The 18,346-nt window shown below is 43.5% G+C and overlaps 1 protein-coding gene across 3 annotated transcripts in view; it reads left to right on the forward strand.

Moving 5' to 3' along the window:
- LOC110531426 (diacylglycerol kinase eta) overlaps positions 1-18,346 on the forward strand; it is an 88,775-nt gene that overhangs the window by 1,317 nt on the left and 69,112 nt on the right. For all 3 annotated transcript variants that reach the window (XM_090183474.1, XM_090183470.1, XM_090183469.1), the window contains exon 2: positions 1,614-2,271. In XM_090183474.1, the coding sequence (XP_090039600.1) occupies positions 2,083-2,271 (189 nt within the window). In that variant the 5' untranslated portion in view covers positions 1,614-2,082. The remainder of the gene's footprint in view (positions 1-1,613; positions 2,272-18,346) is intronic.

Here is an 18,346-nt window from a genome sequence, read left to right on the forward strand (position 1 = left end):
TTTAATAAACAGCTTGGAAAATACCAGAAAATGATGTCATGGCTTTAGAAGCTTCTGATAGGCTAATTGACATAATTTGAGTCAATTAGAGGTGTACCTGTGGATATATTTCAATGCCAAACTTCAAACTCAGTGCCTCTTTGCTTGACATCATGGGAAAATCAAAATAAATCAGCCAAGAAGACCTCAGCTGCAGGAGGGACTGGTGCACTTCACAAAATAGATAGCATCATGAGAATGGAAAATTAGGTGGATATATTGAAGCAGCATCTCAAGACGTCAGTCAGGAAGTTAAAGCTTGGTCGAAAATGGGTCTTCCAAATGAACAATGACCCTAAGCATACTTCCATGTTGTGGCAAAATGGCGTAAGGACAACAAAGTCAAGGTATTGGAGTGGCCATCACAAAGCCCTGACCTCAATCCTATAGAACATTTGTGGGCAGAACTGAAAAAGTGTGTGAGCAAGGAGGCCTACAAACCTGACTCAGTTACACCAGCTCTGTCAGCAGGAATGGGCCAAATTTCACCCAATTTATTGTGGGAAGGTTGTGGAAGGCTACCCGAAACGTTTGACCCAAGTTAAATAATTTAAAGGAAATGCTACCAAATACTAATTGAGTGTATGTAAACGTCTGACCAACTGAGAATGTGATGAAAGAAACAAAAGCTGAAATAAATCACCCTACTATTATTCTGACATTTCACATTCTTAAAATAAAGTGGTGATCCTAACTGACCTAAGACAGGGAATTGTTACTAGGATTAAATGTCAGGAATTGTGAAACTGAGTTTAAATATATTTGGCTAAGATGTAAGTAGGATGCTGTAAACCAAGCTATTCCCTATAAAGTAATCTCCAACAAAAATAACTTCCGATGTGGAACTTCAAATTTAACCAAAATTGTTGGCACCCATGACTAATGGTTTCAATTTCATTTTCACCAAACTTACATGCACATATTTAATGAATGTATTCATTAATCAACAACAAATCAATTTGCAAGGTTGGTAGCCAACTAGTCTGCTAACGTTAGCCATACTATCCTGCTAACGTTAGCCCTACTGTCCTGCTAACGTTAGCCCTACTGTCCTGCTAACGTTAGCCCTACTGTCCTGCTAACGTTAGCCCTACTGTCCTGCTAACGTTAGCCCTACTGTCCTGCTAACGTTAGCCCTACTGTCCTGCTAACGTTAGCCCTACTGTCCTGCTAACGTTAGCCCTACTGTCCTGCTAACGTTAGCCCTACTGTCCTAATATTAGCCCTACTGTCCTGCTAACGTTAGCCCTACTGTCCTGCTAACGTTAGCCCTACTACCAGCCTGCTAACATTACGTTAGCACTGAATGAGTCAGCCAGCTAAGCCTTTCGCAAGAAGTCAATGTGGTGAGGAATTTACACAGTGGGACAGTCCCTATGCCTTACCCCAAAGAGTGAGAGTGGCACAAGTTGTGGACAAGGACATTTCAAACTGATGAACACTAACTGCCATACGAGACATTTCAAACTGTCCAGCTTTCCAGCCAAAATACTGGGATATTTAAAACTCCAACTACTTAACTGTCAACTGGCACTTTTCCTTAATAATCAAATATTGATCATCCATCTTTTCAGAACCTGTCGCCTTAGATCAACTTACGAAGCGCGAAGATTGAAGACAGAAGAGAGAGTCTGGTCACATTGTCTTCTCCCTCTCCTCCTTCTCCCAAGTCCTTTCCTCCAGTCCTCCTTCTCCCAAGTCCTTTCCTCCAGTCCTCCTTCTCCCAAGTCCTTTCCTCCAGTCCTCCTTCTCCCAAGTCCTTTCCTCCAGTCCTCCTTCTCCCAAGTCCTTTCCTCGAGTCCTCCTTCTCCCAAGTCCTTTCCTCCAGTCCTCCTTCTCCCAAGTCATTCAGTCCTCCTTCTCCCAAGTCATTCAGTCCTCCTTCTCCCAAGTCATTCAGTCCTCCTTCTCCCAAGTCATTCAGTCCTCCTTCTCCCAAGTCATTCAGTCCCCCTTCTCCCAAGTCCTTTCCTCTAGTCCTCCTTCTCCCAAGTCATTCAGTCCTCCTTCTCCCAAGTACTTTCCCTTTAAACAGCCACCATCATGGCTTCCAAACTGAATCCGAATATCCTGTACGTCCAAGAACCACAGGAGTCTCACTCATCATTGGAAACTGACCACCTGGCGCAGCCCGAACCCGGTGAAGAGAGCTCCGATAGTGACGGAGAGCCAGATGAGACGGAACAGAAGCTAATCCGGAAGGTGTCCACATCGGGGCAGCTACGTGCCAAGGTAGGATAGACAAGAATGCAAACAGACAAACACATACAGTGTACACAGGTACAGTAGTGAGATCTGTTGTGTTTTGCTTCATTGTGCTGTGGCACTATAGGCCTATTTGTGTCTTCATCATGAGAGCTTAGAGATTCTCCGGTACTTTTACAACTAAGGACCCTCTGAGTGAGTTGGTACTTTAAAATTGTGGAAGCCCTTAAAGAGATTCTACAGTACTTTTGTATACTTTTTAGCCAGTAGTTCTGAAAGTAGCGCTCACGAGCTAAAAGTGGTCCACGGAAATTGCGTACTAAGTCACATACGCTGGGTGTACAAAACATTAAAAACACCTGTTCTTTCCGTGACAGATTGACCAGATGAATCCAGGTTAAATCTATGATCCCTTATTGATGTCACTTGTTAAATCCACTTCAATCAGTGTAGATGAAGGGGATGAGACAGATTAAATAAGGATTTTAAAGCCTTTGAGACAATTGAGACATCAATTGTGTATGTGTGCCATTCAGAGGGTGAATGGACAAGACAAAATATTCAAGTGCCTTTTGAACAGGTTATGGTAGTAGGAGCCAGACGCACCGGTTTGAGTGAGTGAAGAACTGCAACGCTGCTGGGTTTTTCACACTCAGCAGTTTCCCATGTGTATCAAGAATAGTCCACCACCCAAAGGACATCCAGCCACCTTGACATAACTGTGGGAAGCATTGGAGTCAACATGGGCCGGCATCCCTGTGGAACGCTCTGAATATTAGGAAGGTGTTCCTAATGTTTTGTAGACCCAGTGTATGTGTAGATATGTACATTGCTCTCTCATTTCACGATGCTGTGTGTGCATCTTGCTAGCTGTCCCTCAAATGGCGAGGGGCTAAAGCTCATTGGTTGAACTCGACTTGCTAGGGGGCTGGCCCACGATGGGGGAAATGTAGGAAAAATGGTATAGCACAGCTTCCAGAAAAACATTTGCTTTCAAACGAGGGATTTTGTGGCTAATTGAGGTAAGACAGTAATTGTGCTCATAGATTATGCATGTATGAACTACACATTGACATGTCCAGCCCAAAGCGGGAGGTTTTAAAAATACTCATTAGTGGCCAAAGTTCAGGAGCATGTCTTTAACTGTGGAATTGATCCTGGTTGGGATAGTAGGCCTACTGTAGGTGTACTGATTTGTAAACACTCTCACACACACTCACTCTCTCTCACTCTCTTACACACACTCACGTCTCACTAGTAAATTATTAATAATGTATTGTTGAATACGACATAAACCTTTGTTTGAGGTTGGTCAAACATTGACAGTAATTTCTGGGTTGAATTGTAACAGTTATTGATTGGTAGTCATAGATCAGGGTTCCCCAACAGGTGGCCCGTGGGCCAAATTTGGCCCGCAGGTGGTTTTATTTGGCCCGCCAAGTTTTCTAAGCAAAAAACTATAGATTTATTTATTTAAAGACTGTAAAAACAGGAAATCAGCTCCAAGTGATTTTAATTTTGGAAATCTATCTCCAAGTATTCCCACGCATAAAAAAAGAGTAGTTATTGTCTACAAACTTAAGCAAGTTTTGAAATTAATGTGTAGTCTATTATATCTGTTTGGGCTTCTTGCTGTGAATTTGATGTCTACAAATGATTTAGAATGATCTTCTGGCCCCCTGACCATCTACTCAAGAAAACATTGGCCTGTGGCTGAATCTAGTTGATGATCCCTGTCATAGTTCATCATGAATCAATATGAAGCCACACCTGTCACCTATATGTCGTTGTCATGGTGATGTCATGGTTGTGTTTGTTCCTAAGACTTCTGATTCAATCAGTGACTCATTGTTGGTCAAATCCCAAATGATACCCTATTGACCTATGACCTACCTTTGACCAGAGCTATAGGGTGTATTTGAGATGGTTCGTCTGTCTGTCTTGGTCCAGGTACTCTTAAATCTCCTGCAGTCAGGGACAACGTCTATTGATTGCTGATAGCCAATTGTGCGCCGCCCTGTGGGACTCCCAATCACAATCCAGATGTGATGCAGCCTGGATTAGAACCAGGTACTGCAGTGACGCCTCTTGTACTGAGATGCAGTGTCTTAGACCCACTGTTATGGTCACAGCCATTGGATTGCAAGCTGATAATCAGTATGGAGTCATGTCATGCCTAAAATGGTGTGCGTGTGCGTGTGTGTGTGTGTGTGTGCGTGTGCGCATATGTATGATAATTAGATTGTGTTTACCTGTGGTCAAGTGACCAGATTATCCTATTCATAGACCCAGGGATTTGGCCTTACCGACAACTATAGGCTGATTTGGACTAGAACTATTAATTCGTAAGTTACTGTTTACTATGCAGATGTTATTATTCAGTGTCCCTCAGGCTACGGCAGGCAAATACATATTTGGCTGCAAGAGAAGCCATTGCTCCTTCACCCATGAATATTTTTTAGTTTTTCCTCTGGGTTAAATAAGATAACATTTGGCATAAATGTAGTAATTCCTGTGAATAATGAATCTCTTTGTGAGGAATATTTCTCACAGTAAAGGAGCATCTCTGTCTCTACCTCCCCTGTCGTACGGTGACCACATACACTCTGCTCTTTGAGAAGCCATGTCTTTTTACATCTGCTGGTTTCTATTGACAATTGGTCACTCAGCCTGTACTTGGTAAGGATCTGTCTCTCCTTCATATCTCTGACAGAGCAGAGATAATCAGACAATTCATATTCTCTCTCTCTCTCTCATCTATTTCAGAGAAACTTAATATTAGAGAACACATTGGATTCAGGGTAGAATCAGACGGGGAAGTGAAGGAGACATGGATCTATATATATTCACTTCCCAGTACTACGATTACAGGCTCAAAATGGCCAGAAACAAAGGACTTTCTTCTGAAACTCGTCGGTCTATTCTTGTTCTGAAAAAGGAAGGCTATTCCATGTGAGAAATTGCCAAGAAACTGCAGATGTCGTACAACGCTGTGTATTACTCCATTCACAGAACAGCGCAAACTGTCTCTAACCAGAATAGAGAGAGGAGTGGGAGGCCCCGGTGCACGACTGAGCAAGAGGACAAGTACATTAGTGTCTAGTTTGAGAAACAGACGCCTCACAAGTCCTCAACTGGCAGCTTTATTAAATAGTACCCACAAAACACCAGTCTCAACATCAACAGTGAAGAGGCGACTCCGGGATGCTGGCCTTCTAGGCAGAGTTCCTCTGTCTAGTGTCTGTGTTCTTTTGCCCATCTTAATATTTTCTTTTTATTGGCCAGTCTGATATTTGTCTTTTTGCAACTCTACCAAGAAGGGCAGCATCCCGGAGACTGTGTATACAGTGGGGAGAACAAGTATTTGATACACTGCCGATTTTGCAGATTTTCCTACGTACAAAGCATGAAGAGGTCTGTAATTTTTATCATAGGTACACTTCAACTGTGAGAAACGGAATCTAAAACAAAAATCCAGAAAATCACATTGTATGATTTTTAAGTAATTAATTTGCATTTTATTGCATGACATAAGTATTTGATCACCTACCAACCAGTAAGAACTCCGGCTCTCACAGACCTGTTAGTTTTTCTTTAAGAAGCCCACCTGTTCTCCACTCATTACCTGTATTAACTACACCTGTTTGAACTTGTTACCTGTCTAAAAGACACCTGTCCACACACTCAAACAGACTCCAACCTCTCCACAATGGCCAAGACCAGAGAGCTGTGTAAGGACATCAGGGTTAAATTGTAGACCTGCGCAAGGCTGGGATGGGCTACAGGACAATAGGCAAGCAGCTTGGTGAGAAGGCAACAACTGTTGGCGCAATTATTAGAAAATGGAAGAAGTTCAAGATGACAGTCAATCACCCTCGGTCTGGGGCTCCATGCAAGATCTCATGGGGCATCAATGATCATGAGGAAGGTGAGGGATCAGCCCAGAACTACACGGCAGGACCTGGTCAATGACCTGAAGAGAGCTGGGACCACAGTCTCAAAGAAAACCATTAGTAACACAGTACGCCGACATGGATTAAAATCCTGCAGCGCACACAAGGTCCCCCTGCTCAAGCCAGCGCATGTCCAGGCCTGTCTGAAGTTTGCCAATGACCATCTGGATGATCCAGAGGAGGAATGGGAGAAGGTCATGTGGTCTGATGAGACAAAAATAAAGCTTTTTGGTCTAAACTCCACTCGCCATGTTTGGAAGAAGGATGAGTACAACCCCAAGGACACCATCCCAACCGTGAAGAATGGAGGTGGAAACATCATTCTTCAGGGATGCTTTTCTGCAAAGGGGACAGGACGACTGCACCGTATTGAGGGGAGGATGGATGGGGCCATGTATCGCGAGATCTTGGCCAACAACCTCCTTCCCTCAGTAAGAGCATTGAAGATGGGTCGTGGCTGCGTCTTCCAGCATGACAACGACCCGAAACACACAGCCAGGGCAACTAAGGAGTGGCTCCGTAAGAAGCATCTCAAGGTCCTGGAGTGGCCTAGCCAGTCTCCAGACCTGAACCCAATAGAAAATCTTTGGAGGGAGCTGAAAGTCCGTATTGCCCAGCGACAGCCCCGAAACCTGAAGGATCTGGAGAAGGTCTGTATGGAGGAGTGGGCCAAAATCCCTGCTGCAGTGTGTGCAAACCTGGTCAAGAACTACAGGAAACATATGATCTCCTTAATTGCAAACAAAGGTTTCTGTACCAAATATTAAGTTCTGCTTTTCTGATGTATCAAATACTTATGTCATGCAATAAAATGCAAATTAATTACTTAAAAATCATACAATGTGATTTTCTGGATTTTTGTTTTAGATTCTGTCTCTCACAGAAGTGTACCTATGATAAAAAATTACAGATTGAAAGGACAAGGGCCTTTGAATGGGGTAGTAGGTGCCATGCGTACCAGTTTGTGTTCAAGAACTGCAACGCTGCTGGGTTTTTCGCGCTCAACAGTTTCCCATGTGTATCAAGAATGGAGTCAACATGGGCCTATATCTAGTGACTATCCTAAAATAACTATGATTCTGTCCTTAGAGAGTACCTCATCCATCAACAGATTAGCATTAGGAATGCTATCATTTTAGACATCAACAAATGGATGGAGGGAGCAAGGGATAGATTGAGGAACCAATGTACAGACAGACAGAGAGAGAAAGATCAATTGATTGCTAGACCGCAGCACCTTGTCTGTTTAATTATTAGTCATCTTTTTTAGTCCTCTGAGTTTTCTGTTTTATATCAACTATGTTCTCCGGGCATAGACCATTTACAAGAAGGACATAACAACACAACCCCCCCCCCTCCCCCCCACACACACTCACACACACACACACACACAACAGACAGGCGTAGTCCATTTATAAAAAGAACATAACAACAACAGGAAGGAACTTAAGTCTTTCACTTCCTCTGTCTCTTTTTGTCTTTCTTTCTCTGTTTCTCTGTTTCTCTATTTGTCTTTCTCTGTCTCTCTCTCTTTCTGTTTCTTTCTCTCTTTCTGTCTTACTCTAAAAATAGTCTGTTTTTTTCATCAGCTCCTTAGAAACCTCTTCAAACAGGAAACTGTACACACACACACACGCGCGTAAGAGTCTTTCAAAGTAATGTACAGCAATTATGGTCATTTCAAAACGCAAACCTGTTGAGCTATGCAGTGTGTGTAGATGTGTCAAATGGCACCCTATTCCCTATATAGTGCACTACTTTTGACCATAAAGTATCTAGTGAATAGGGGCCATTTGGAACACACTCTTGGTATATCTGGAAGGAAGTAGGACAGAAGGTCACAGCTGGAAATACATACCTGCCAATTACACACACACACCCTGTCTAACCTTAAAGTGTGTGTGTGTGTGTGTGTGTGAGAGAGACTCCCCACACCTGTCCTCTAATCTCCATCCTCAAGTGCCTGCATGGAGAGAGTTTGTGATGCATGGAGAGAGTGTGTGATGCATGGGGAGAGTGTATGTGATGCATGGGGAGAGTGTATGTGATGCATGGGGAGAGTGTGTGTGATGCATGGGGAGAGTGTGTGTGATGCATGGGGAGAGTGTGTGTGATGCATGGGGAGAGTGTGTGTGATGCATGGGGAGAGTGTGTGTGTGATGCATGGGGAGAGTGTGTGTGATGCATGGGGAGAGTGTGTGTGTGATGCATGGGGAGAGTGTGTGTGTGATGCATGGGGAGAGTGTGTGTGATGCATGGGGAGAGTGTGTGTGTGATGCATGGGGAGAGTGTGTGTGTGTGATGCATGGGGAGAGTGTGTGTGTGTGATGCATGGGGAGAGTGTGTGTGTGATGCATGGGGAGAGTGTGTGTGTGATGCATGGGGAGAGTGTGTGTGATGCATGGGGAGAGTGTGTGTGATGCATGGAGAGAGTGTGTGATGTTGGCACACAGGCAAAGTAATAATATGAGAGAGAGAGAGACACTGGGTTGAGAGAGAGAGAGAGAGAGAGAGAGAGAGGGAGGGAGGGAAAGGAACGAGCTTCAGAAAGAATGTATAATGACACTTTCCGGAATCGTCCGTAGAACATAAAGCCCGTTCCAACTGAACTGACAACAGGATTGGCTGGAGGGAGAGCGTGAATACATTTACATTAAAAGTCCTGAGGAATTACAAGTCTTGTATTCAAATTATCCCAGAGCCATTGATACTGGATTTATACAGATTTTTCCGTATTGCTTTGAATGAATGGCAATGTCCATTCTAGTTGTTGTCATTCTATGGCCTGGCTCACGGTCACGTCATTCCCTCTAAGGATGATATTACACACACAGACGTCAAATACATGACAGTTACAGTTGAAGTCGGAAGTTTACATACACTTTAGCCTAATACATTTAAACTCAGTTTTTCACAATTCCTGACATTTAATCCTAGTAAAAATTCCCTGTTTTAGGTCAGTTAGGATCACCACTTTATTTTAAGAATGTGAAATGTCAGAATAATAGTAGAGAGAATGATTTATTTCAGCTTTTGTTTCTTTCATCACATTCTCAGTTGGTCAGACGTTTACATACACTCAATTAGTATTTGGTAGCATTTCCTTTAAATTGTTTAACTTTGGACAAACGTTTCAGGTAGCCTTCCACAAGTTTCCCACAATAAGTTGGATGGATTTTGGCCCATTCCTCCTGACAGAGCTGGTGTAACTGAGTCAGGTTTGTAGGTCTCCTTGCTCGCGCACGCTTTTTCAGTTCTGCTCACACATTTTCTATGGGATTGAGGTTAGGGCTTTGTGATGGCCACTCCAAAAATTTGACTTTATCCTTAAGCCACTTTGCCTCAACTTTGGAAGTATGCTTGGGGTCATTGTCCATTTGGAAGACCCATTTGCGACCAAGATTTATCTTCCTGACTGACGTCTTGAGATATTGCTTCAATATATCCACCTGATTTTCCTCCCTCATGAAGCCATCTATTTTGTGAAGTGCACCAGTCCCTCCTGCAGCAAAGCACCCCCACAACTTGATGCTGCCACCCCCATGCTTCATGGTTGGGATGGTGTTCTTTGGCTTGCAAGCCTCCCCCTTTTCCCTCCAAACATCAGACCAGAGGACATTTCTCCAAAAAGTTGTACCTGTTTCCTCCAGCATCTTCACCAGGTCCTTTGCTTTTGTTCTGGGATTGATTTGCACTTTTCACACCAAAGTACGTTCATCTCTAGGAGACAGAACGCGTCTCCTTCCTGAGAGGTATGATGGCTGAGTGGTCCCATGGTGTTTATACTTGCGTACTATTGTTTGTACAGATGAACGTGGTACTTTCAGGCATTTGGAAATTGCTCCCAAGGATGAACCAGACTTGTGGAGGTCTACATTTTTTGTTTCTGAGGTCTTGGCTGATTTCTTTTGATTTTCCCATGATGTCAAGCAAAGAGGCACTGAGTTTGAAGTTAGGCCTTGAAATACATCCACAGGTACACCTCTAATTGACTCAGGCTCTTTGACATCATTTATCAGAAGCTTCTAAAGCCATGCCATCATTTTCTGGAACTTTCCAAGCTGTTTAAAGACACAGTCAACTTAGTGTATGTAAACCTCTGACCCACTGGAATTGTGATACAGTGAATTATAAGTGAACTAATCTGTCTGTTAACAATTGTTAGGAAAATGACTTGTGTCGTGCACAAAGTAGATGTCTTAACCGACTTGCCAAAACTATAGTTTGTCAACAAGAAATTTGTGGAGTGGTTGAAAAACGAGTTTTAATGACTCCACCCCAAGTGTATGTAAAGTTCTGACTTCAACTGTATGTAAGACGAGTCAGTTGTTCCCTCTGACCTCTCTCTCTAGGGGTTAGAGGTCAGTGGTCAGTATAGTAATGTCAGTTGGTTTCTGTTTTATAACTGACTTACTGGAAATAGAACACTGACAGGAAGAAACAATTCTGAGGTTTTTGTTAGTGGGTAACACACACAGACACACAGACCGACACACACAGACACACAGACCGACACACACAGACAGACACACACAGACCGACAGACACACACACACAGACACACACACACACACACACACACAGACCGACACACACACACACATACACACACACACACACACACACACACACACACACAGACCGACATGTTTTTGGGAAATCTGTCTTTGGTGAATCGGCTAAAGCCAAGGTCCCTTTAAATACCAGCCAAAAAAGTGATGAGTAACTCTTGAAAGCAAAAAACAAAGGTTGGCAGAGGAAGGATGTTTGCTTTAAAACCATCATATTAGGAGAGGAGAGAAGAGAGAACTTTCAAATCATGTTAGGGTGAGGTTCTCTCTCTCTCTCTCTCACTCTCTCACTCTCTCACTCACTCTCTCTCTCACTCTCTCACTCACTCTCTCTCACTCTCTCACTCACTCTCTCTCTCTCACTCTCATTGTTTTTAAATATACTTACAAATCAAAAGTGAAAGTACTCAGAGCTAGAAAATGGTATATGATAAACTACAGTTGAAGAACAATGGGAAAGTAATTCTGCTTTTCAAGTTGATAAACTTGTAATGCCACTTTTTTGTTGTTGATACACCTACTGGAGAGCTCTTCGTCTACACCCATTTGACATCGTTCACGCCCTCTTAACCCTTAGCTCCACCCATCTGTTTAAGGATTCACATGTGAGGCCATGTGCTAAACAGAGTGAGTACGGTAGTGTACTAAACATTACCAAAGATTCAAAGACTTATACTACTTCTATCGACATGTCTGTAAACATAACATCAATAAACCCATCCGTTTAAATCAACCAGGCAACTAAACACAACTTTCTAAATTATGTTTTGGTTTGTTGCTATCTTGTTAGCGAGCTTGCTAACGCTAAGAGCTTGCTAACGTTAAGAGCTTGCTAACGTTAAGAGCTTGCTAACGTTAAGAGCTTGCTAACGTTAAGAGCTTGCTAACGTTAAGAGCTTGCTAACGTTAAGAGCTAGCTAACGTTAAGAGCTAGCTAACGTTAAGTTAGCTGGCTAGCCAGTTCAAATAATGACCATATCATATAGCTGACAACGTCTTCACTTTTAACTCATTTGTATTCGTTATTACAGGAAAACAAACTCGCAATAAAATCATTATTTACACGTTAATGGCTAATTATAGAAAATAAAAGCAGGGCATTCTACCAGTGAATTGTAGAACTTGGACACTGTCTCGTTGGCCTAACGTTATATCCTAAATTGACTTTGGTGCAGGTCATGTTGTTCTTCTCATTACCGTCTCTGGTAAACACACGCTATATCAAATAAAATCTAAGTGTATCTGTCACATGCACAGGATACAGAAGGTTTAAACGATACAGTGAAATGGTTACTGGCACAGTGGAGTCTTTTGTTTCGACAAGTAGCTCGCTAGCTATGAACCATTATCCCAACTCATACATTTATTTAATTTAACTAGGCATGTCAGTTAGCAAGAAATTCTTGTTTACAATGACGGCCTACCAGGGAACAGTGTGTTAACTGCCTTGTTCAGGGGCCACCTGCCGCCCCAATGACATTACTACCCTGCATGAATTTGCAGGTAGCGAGCGCAAGCCAACGAGGTTCAATGTTAGCTGGCTACAGTACCAAGAGTGTGCAAAGCTGTCATCAAGGCAAAGGGTGGCTACTTTGAAGAATCTCAAATATATTTTGATATGTTTAAATATAAATATTACCCCCTCAAAATACTTAAGTAGTACTTTCAAGTATTTTTACTTAAGTACTTTACACCACTGATTGTCAGTGTAAAGAGAAGGGGAAGTAGATTTAAACTGACTAACTGTTTTTTAGGGTTTACCTGCTCCGTGTGTGTGTGTGTGTGTGTGTGTGTCGTTGAAGGGTCCCTCCGAAAGTAATGGGAAGAGGGGAGGTAGTAGCAGCAGGTGCATTCTGTGAGACTGCCATGTGGGTCCCCATTACTTTGAAGTATAGAGGGGAAAGTGAGAGAGTGAGAGAAAGAGAGCGATGGAGTGATAAGATTGTACTTCTTCTGTTACCACAGAGCATGGCCACGCTTACATGCTCTACGTGTGTACTAACCGCTCATGCATTTCCCTTTCCAAACCGTCTATCTCTGTCTCATCTGTCTAGATTTGATTCTGTTTCTGAAGCTGTGACTTATATCTGTATACAGCTGAGTTCAGGTTTGTGGTAATCTTTTACTGCCATTACTCATCACTGTATAGCAGTGTTTCCCAAACTCGGTCCTGGGTCCCCCCCGGGGGCACATTTAGTTTTTTGCCCCTAACACTCCACAGTTGTGGTAAGTATAATTGACACTACAAAGAAGATTGAAAATGTATGCATTCATTACTAAGTCTGCTAAATGACAAAACATTTTCATGTAAACTTGGGTATCATTATGGTAAGTGGGGAAAAAAGTATAGCCAATTACAATTTGTAATGGCTTAGCATATCATAAAAAAAGTACATTTTTACCTATAATGAGAGAGAATATAATCTCTATTGTTTACAAGAAACTCACTCTACAAATATAGATAAGGTTGGGTGGAAAAAAGGACTGGGAGGGAGGAATATTTTTTGTTATGGGCAAAGAAACTCAAAAGGGGTGATTTTATATTAATTAACAACAATTTTGATCCAATTGTGAAAAGTGTCCAACAGAACCTCAAGGAATTGGACCAAAAACAGATCTGGCTAATTAATCTATATGGGCCAAATGATGATGATGATCCACACTTCTTCGAAAATATATATACAGTACCAGTCAAAAGTTTGGACACGCCTACTCGTAGACCAAAATCTGTCATAAAGGCAAAGGGTGGCTACTTTGAAGAATCTAAAACCTAAAATATATTTAACACGTTTTTTGGTTACTACATGATTCCATATGTGTTATTTCATAGTTTTGTTGTCTTCACTACTATTGTACAATGTAGAAAATAGTAAAAAAAAATAATGAAAATCCCTTGAATGAATAGGTGTGTCCAAACTGGACTGGTACTGTATAACAATCTATTGAGCTCACAATCAATGAATGGATCTATTTTTATGGTGGGAGATTATAATACATTTTTTAAATACCTTCTATGGACCAGAAAGGGACATCACACTACAAACTATCACCCTGATGCACTTAAGGAGATCACAAGTATCATGGATACATTAGAACTAGTGGATAATGGGATACGGAAATAACCTGACCTAGTGAGATATACATGGAGGAGGCTTTATCAAGCTAGCTGTCTTGATTACTTCCTAGTCTCATTCATGCTGGCATCAAAAGTATTAATAGGAGACTGAATGTGATCGGACCACCATCTAATTGGCCTCCATATAACTCTTACAGAATTTCCACGTGGACGGGGATATTGGACATTTTATCAAAGCCTACTGGATGTCAATTTGTTCTTAACAAAGACAAAATAATTTAGAATTGTCTTTTTTTTCTGCATAACATAGGCACAGCAGATCCCCTTTAAATGTGCCGTTAGAGGCAATGCAATTCAATAATCATCTTTAAAACAAAATCAATTTTGGTCAAAAGAGATTAGACTAAAAAAGGATATAGAGGAAGTAAGAGAGCAGGTAAAGGTACTACAGAGGCACACAATAGGTTAGAGGAAAATCAACAAGAAATGGAGGTACTTGTTCAAGAACGATCAAGTGTAATGTATTACAAAAATAATGCAAATTGGATGGAAAATGGTACCCATTTAAAAACTGGAGGGCTCTTACACTTCAATGTGGTAAGGCAAAAATCCTGGTGAAATGCATAGCACATAGAATTAAAAAAAAAAATTAAACTAGATATTGTTCATTCTGATCAGACAGGTTTTTTACATGGATGATATATTGGAGATAATATACGACAACTACTTGAAACAACTGAACATTATGAAACATCAAAGATACCAGACCTGGTCTTCATAGCTGATTTTGAAAAGGCATTTGATAAAGTACGACTAGAATTTATATATAGGAGTACTTTCATTTCGGTGAATCTCTTATACAATGGGTTAAAGTTATGTACAGCAACCCCAGGTGTAAACTAGTAAATTGACCTATTGAGCTTTTTAGAGGAGCAAAACAAGGTTGTTCATTGTCTCCGTATCTATTTATTATGGCCATTGAAATGCTAGCTATTAAAATTAGATCCAAGAGGAATATCAAGGTGTTAGAAATCCAAGGGATAAAAACTAAAAGTGTCAATGTATGCCGATGACTCTAGTTATTTCTTAGGTCCGCAATCTGGATCCCTGCACAGTCTCATTTGAAGATCTTGATCACTTTTCTAGCCTCTCTGGATTAAAACCGAATTATGACAAGTGTACCATATTATGTATTGGATTGTTAAAATACACTACTTTTAGTTGACCAATAAAATGGGGGGGATTGTGAAGTAGACATACTTGGTATTCATATCTCAAAAAAGATAAATGAATTTACCACAATCAATTTCAATAAAAAGTTTGCAAAAATAGATAAGATTCTGCAAGCCATACAATGCTGGGTACAACTTAACCCAGTCGGATTTAAATGTATCAGTCTCTCGCTCTTGCTCTCGCTCTCTCCCCCCTCTCTCTCTCTCGCTCTCTCTCCCCCTCTCTCTCGCTCTCTCCCCCTTCTCGCCCGCTCTCGCTCTCTCACTCTCTCTCTCGCTCTTCCCCCCCTCTCTCGCTCTTTCCCCCCCCCTCTCTCTCTCGCTCTCTCCCCCCTCGCTCTCTCCCCCCTCGCTCTCTGTCTCGCTCTCTGTCTCGCTCTCTGTCTCGCTCTCTGTCTCGCTCTCTGTCTCGCTCTCTGTCTCGCTCTCTCTCACTGTTGCTCTCTGTCTCGCTCGCTCTCTTGTCTCGCTCTTGATCGCTCGCTCTCTTGTCTTGAGCTTGTCTCGCTCGCTCTCTTGTCCCGCTTGCTCCCTCGCTCTGTCTCGCTCTTGTCTCGCTCGCTCTCTTGTCTCGCTCTTGTCTCGCTCGCTCTCTTGTCTCGCTCTTGTCTCGCTCTCTTGTCTCGCTCTTGTCTCGCTCGCTCTCTTGTCCCGCTTGCTCCCTCGCTCTGTCTCGCTCGGTCACTCTGTCTCACTGGCTCGCCATCTCGCTCTCGCTCTGGCTCGCCATCTCGCTCTCGCTCTGGCTCGCCATCTCGCTCTCGCTCTGGCTCGCTCTCTGGCTCGCTCTCGCTCTGGCTCGCTCTCTGGCTCGCTCTCGCTGTCTCGCTCTCTGTGTGTCTGTCTGTCTGGCTCTCTCGCTCTGTCTCTCTGTCATTGTCTCTCTGTCTCTCGCTCCTTCGGTAACATTGTGCTCTTCACACCCCCTCAGCCTGTTGCGTGAGGGCCGCAGAGGTGCACACGCGCATTCCCATGCATGCCCTCAAAACATTACTGTGTGTGTGTGAATCTGGCAGACAACAGCTTGTAAAACAGCCTGTACACTCACAATGACAGACTTAGAAACGCTGATTGTGAACCAGCCTGTACACTCACAATGACAGACTTAGAAAAGCTGATTGTGAACCAGCCTGTACACTCACAATGACAGACTTAACAAACGCTGATTGTAAAACAGCCTGTACACTCACAATGACAGACTTAGAAACACTGATTGCCAGGAAAAGAGAGAGGGACGAGGAGAGAGGAGGGATAGCGAGAGAGAGAAACAGAGAGGGACGAGGAGAGAGGAGGGATAGCGAGAGAGAAACAGAGAGGGACGAGGAGAGAGGAGGGATAGCGAGAGAGAAACAGAGGGACGAGGAGAGAGGAGGGATAGCGAGAGAGAAACAGAGGGACGAGGAGAGAGGAGGGAAAGCGAGAGAGAAACAGAGGGACGAGGAGAGAGGAGGGAAAGCGAGAGAGAGAAACGGAGCGGGACGAGGAGAGAGGAGGGATAGCGAGAGAAACAGAGAGGGACGAGGAGAGAGGAGGGATAGCGAGAGAGGGACGAGGAGAGAGGAGGGAAAGCGAGAGAGAAACGGAGAGGGACGAGGAGAGAGGAGGGATAGCGAGAGAGAGAAACAGAGAGGGACGAGGAGAGAGGAGGGATAGCGAGAGAGAGAAACAGAGAGGGATGAGGAGAGAGGAGGGATAGCGAGAGAGAGAAACAGAGGGACGAGGAGGGATAGCGAGAGAGGGAAACAGAGAGGGACGAGGAGAGAGGAGGGATAGCGAGAGAGAGAAACAGAGAGGGATGAGGAGAGAGGAGGGATAGCGAGAGAGAGAAACAGAGGGACGAGGAGGGATAGCGAGAGAGAGAAACAGAGAGGGACGAGGAGAGAGGAGGGAAAGCGAGAGAGAGAAACAGAGAGAGACGAGGAGAGAGGAGGGATAGCGAGAGAGAGAAACAGAGGGACGAGGAGAGAGGAGGGATAGCGAGAGAGGGACGAGGAGAGAGGAGGGATAGCGAGAGAGAAACGGAGAGGGACGAGGAGAGAGGAGGGATAGCGAGAGAGAGAAACAGAGAGGGACGAGGAGAGAGGAGGGATAGCGAGAGAGAGAAACAGAGGGATGAGGAGAGAGGAGGGATAGCGAGAGAGAGAAACAGAGGGACGAGGAGGGATAGCGAGAGAGAGAAACAGAGAGGGACGAGGAGAGGAGGGAAAGCGAGAGAGAGAAACAGAGAGAGACGAGGAGAGAGGAGGGATAGCGAGAGAGAGAAACAGAGAGGGACGAGGAGAGAGGAGGGATAGCGAGAGAGAAACAGAGAGGGACGAGGAGAGAGGAGGGATAGCGAGAGAGAGAAACAGAGCGGGACGAGGAGAGAGGAGGGATAGCGAGAGAGAGTATATAGGAGTACTTTCATTTCGGTGAATCTCTTATACAATGGGTTAAAGTTATGTACAGCAACCCCAGGTGTAAACTAGTAAATTGAGCTTTTTAGAGGAGCAAAACAAGGTTGTTCATTGTCTCCGTATCTATTTATTATGGCCATTGAAATGCTAGCTATTAAAATTAGATCCAAGAGGAATATCAAGGTGTTAGAAATCCAAGGGATAAAAACTAAAAGTGTCAATGTATGCCGATGACTCTAGTTATTTCTTAGGTCCGCAATCTGGATCCCTGCACAGTCTCATTTGAAGATCTTGATCACTTTTCTAGCCTCTCTGGATTAAAACCGAATTATGACAAGTGTACCATATTATGTATTGGATTGTTAAAATACACTACTTTTAGTTGACCAATAAAATGGGGGGGATTGTGAAGTAGACATACTTGGTATTCATATCTCAAAAAAGATAAATGAATTTACCACAATCAATTTCAATAAAAAGTTTGCAAAAATAGATAAGATTCTGCAAGCCATACAATGCTGGGTACAACTTAACCCAGTCGGATTTAAATGTATCAGTCTCTCGCTCTTGCTCTCGCTCTCTCCCCCCTCTCTCTCTCTCGCTCTCTCTCCCCCTCTCTCTCGCTCTCTCCCCCTTCTCGCCCGCTCTCGCTCTCTCACTCTCTCTCTCGCTCTTCCCCCCCTCTCTCGCTCTTTCCCCCCCTCTCTCTCTCTCGCTCTCTCCCCCCTCGCTCTCTCCCCCCTCGCTCTCTGTCTCGCTCTCTGTCTCGCTCTCTGTCTCGCTCTCTCTCACTGTTGCTCTCTGTCTCGCTCGCTCTCTTGTCTCGCTCTTGATCGCTCGCTCTCTTGTCTTGAGCTTGTCTCGCTCGCTCTCT

Source organism: Oncorhynchus mykiss, chromosome 9 (genome assembly GCF_057628025.1).
Source record: "Oncorhynchus mykiss isolate SJ-2025 chromosome 9, ASM5762802v1, whole genome shotgun sequence".
Classification (NCBI taxonomy): Eukaryota; Metazoa; Chordata; class Actinopteri; order Salmoniformes; family Salmonidae; genus Oncorhynchus; species Oncorhynchus mykiss.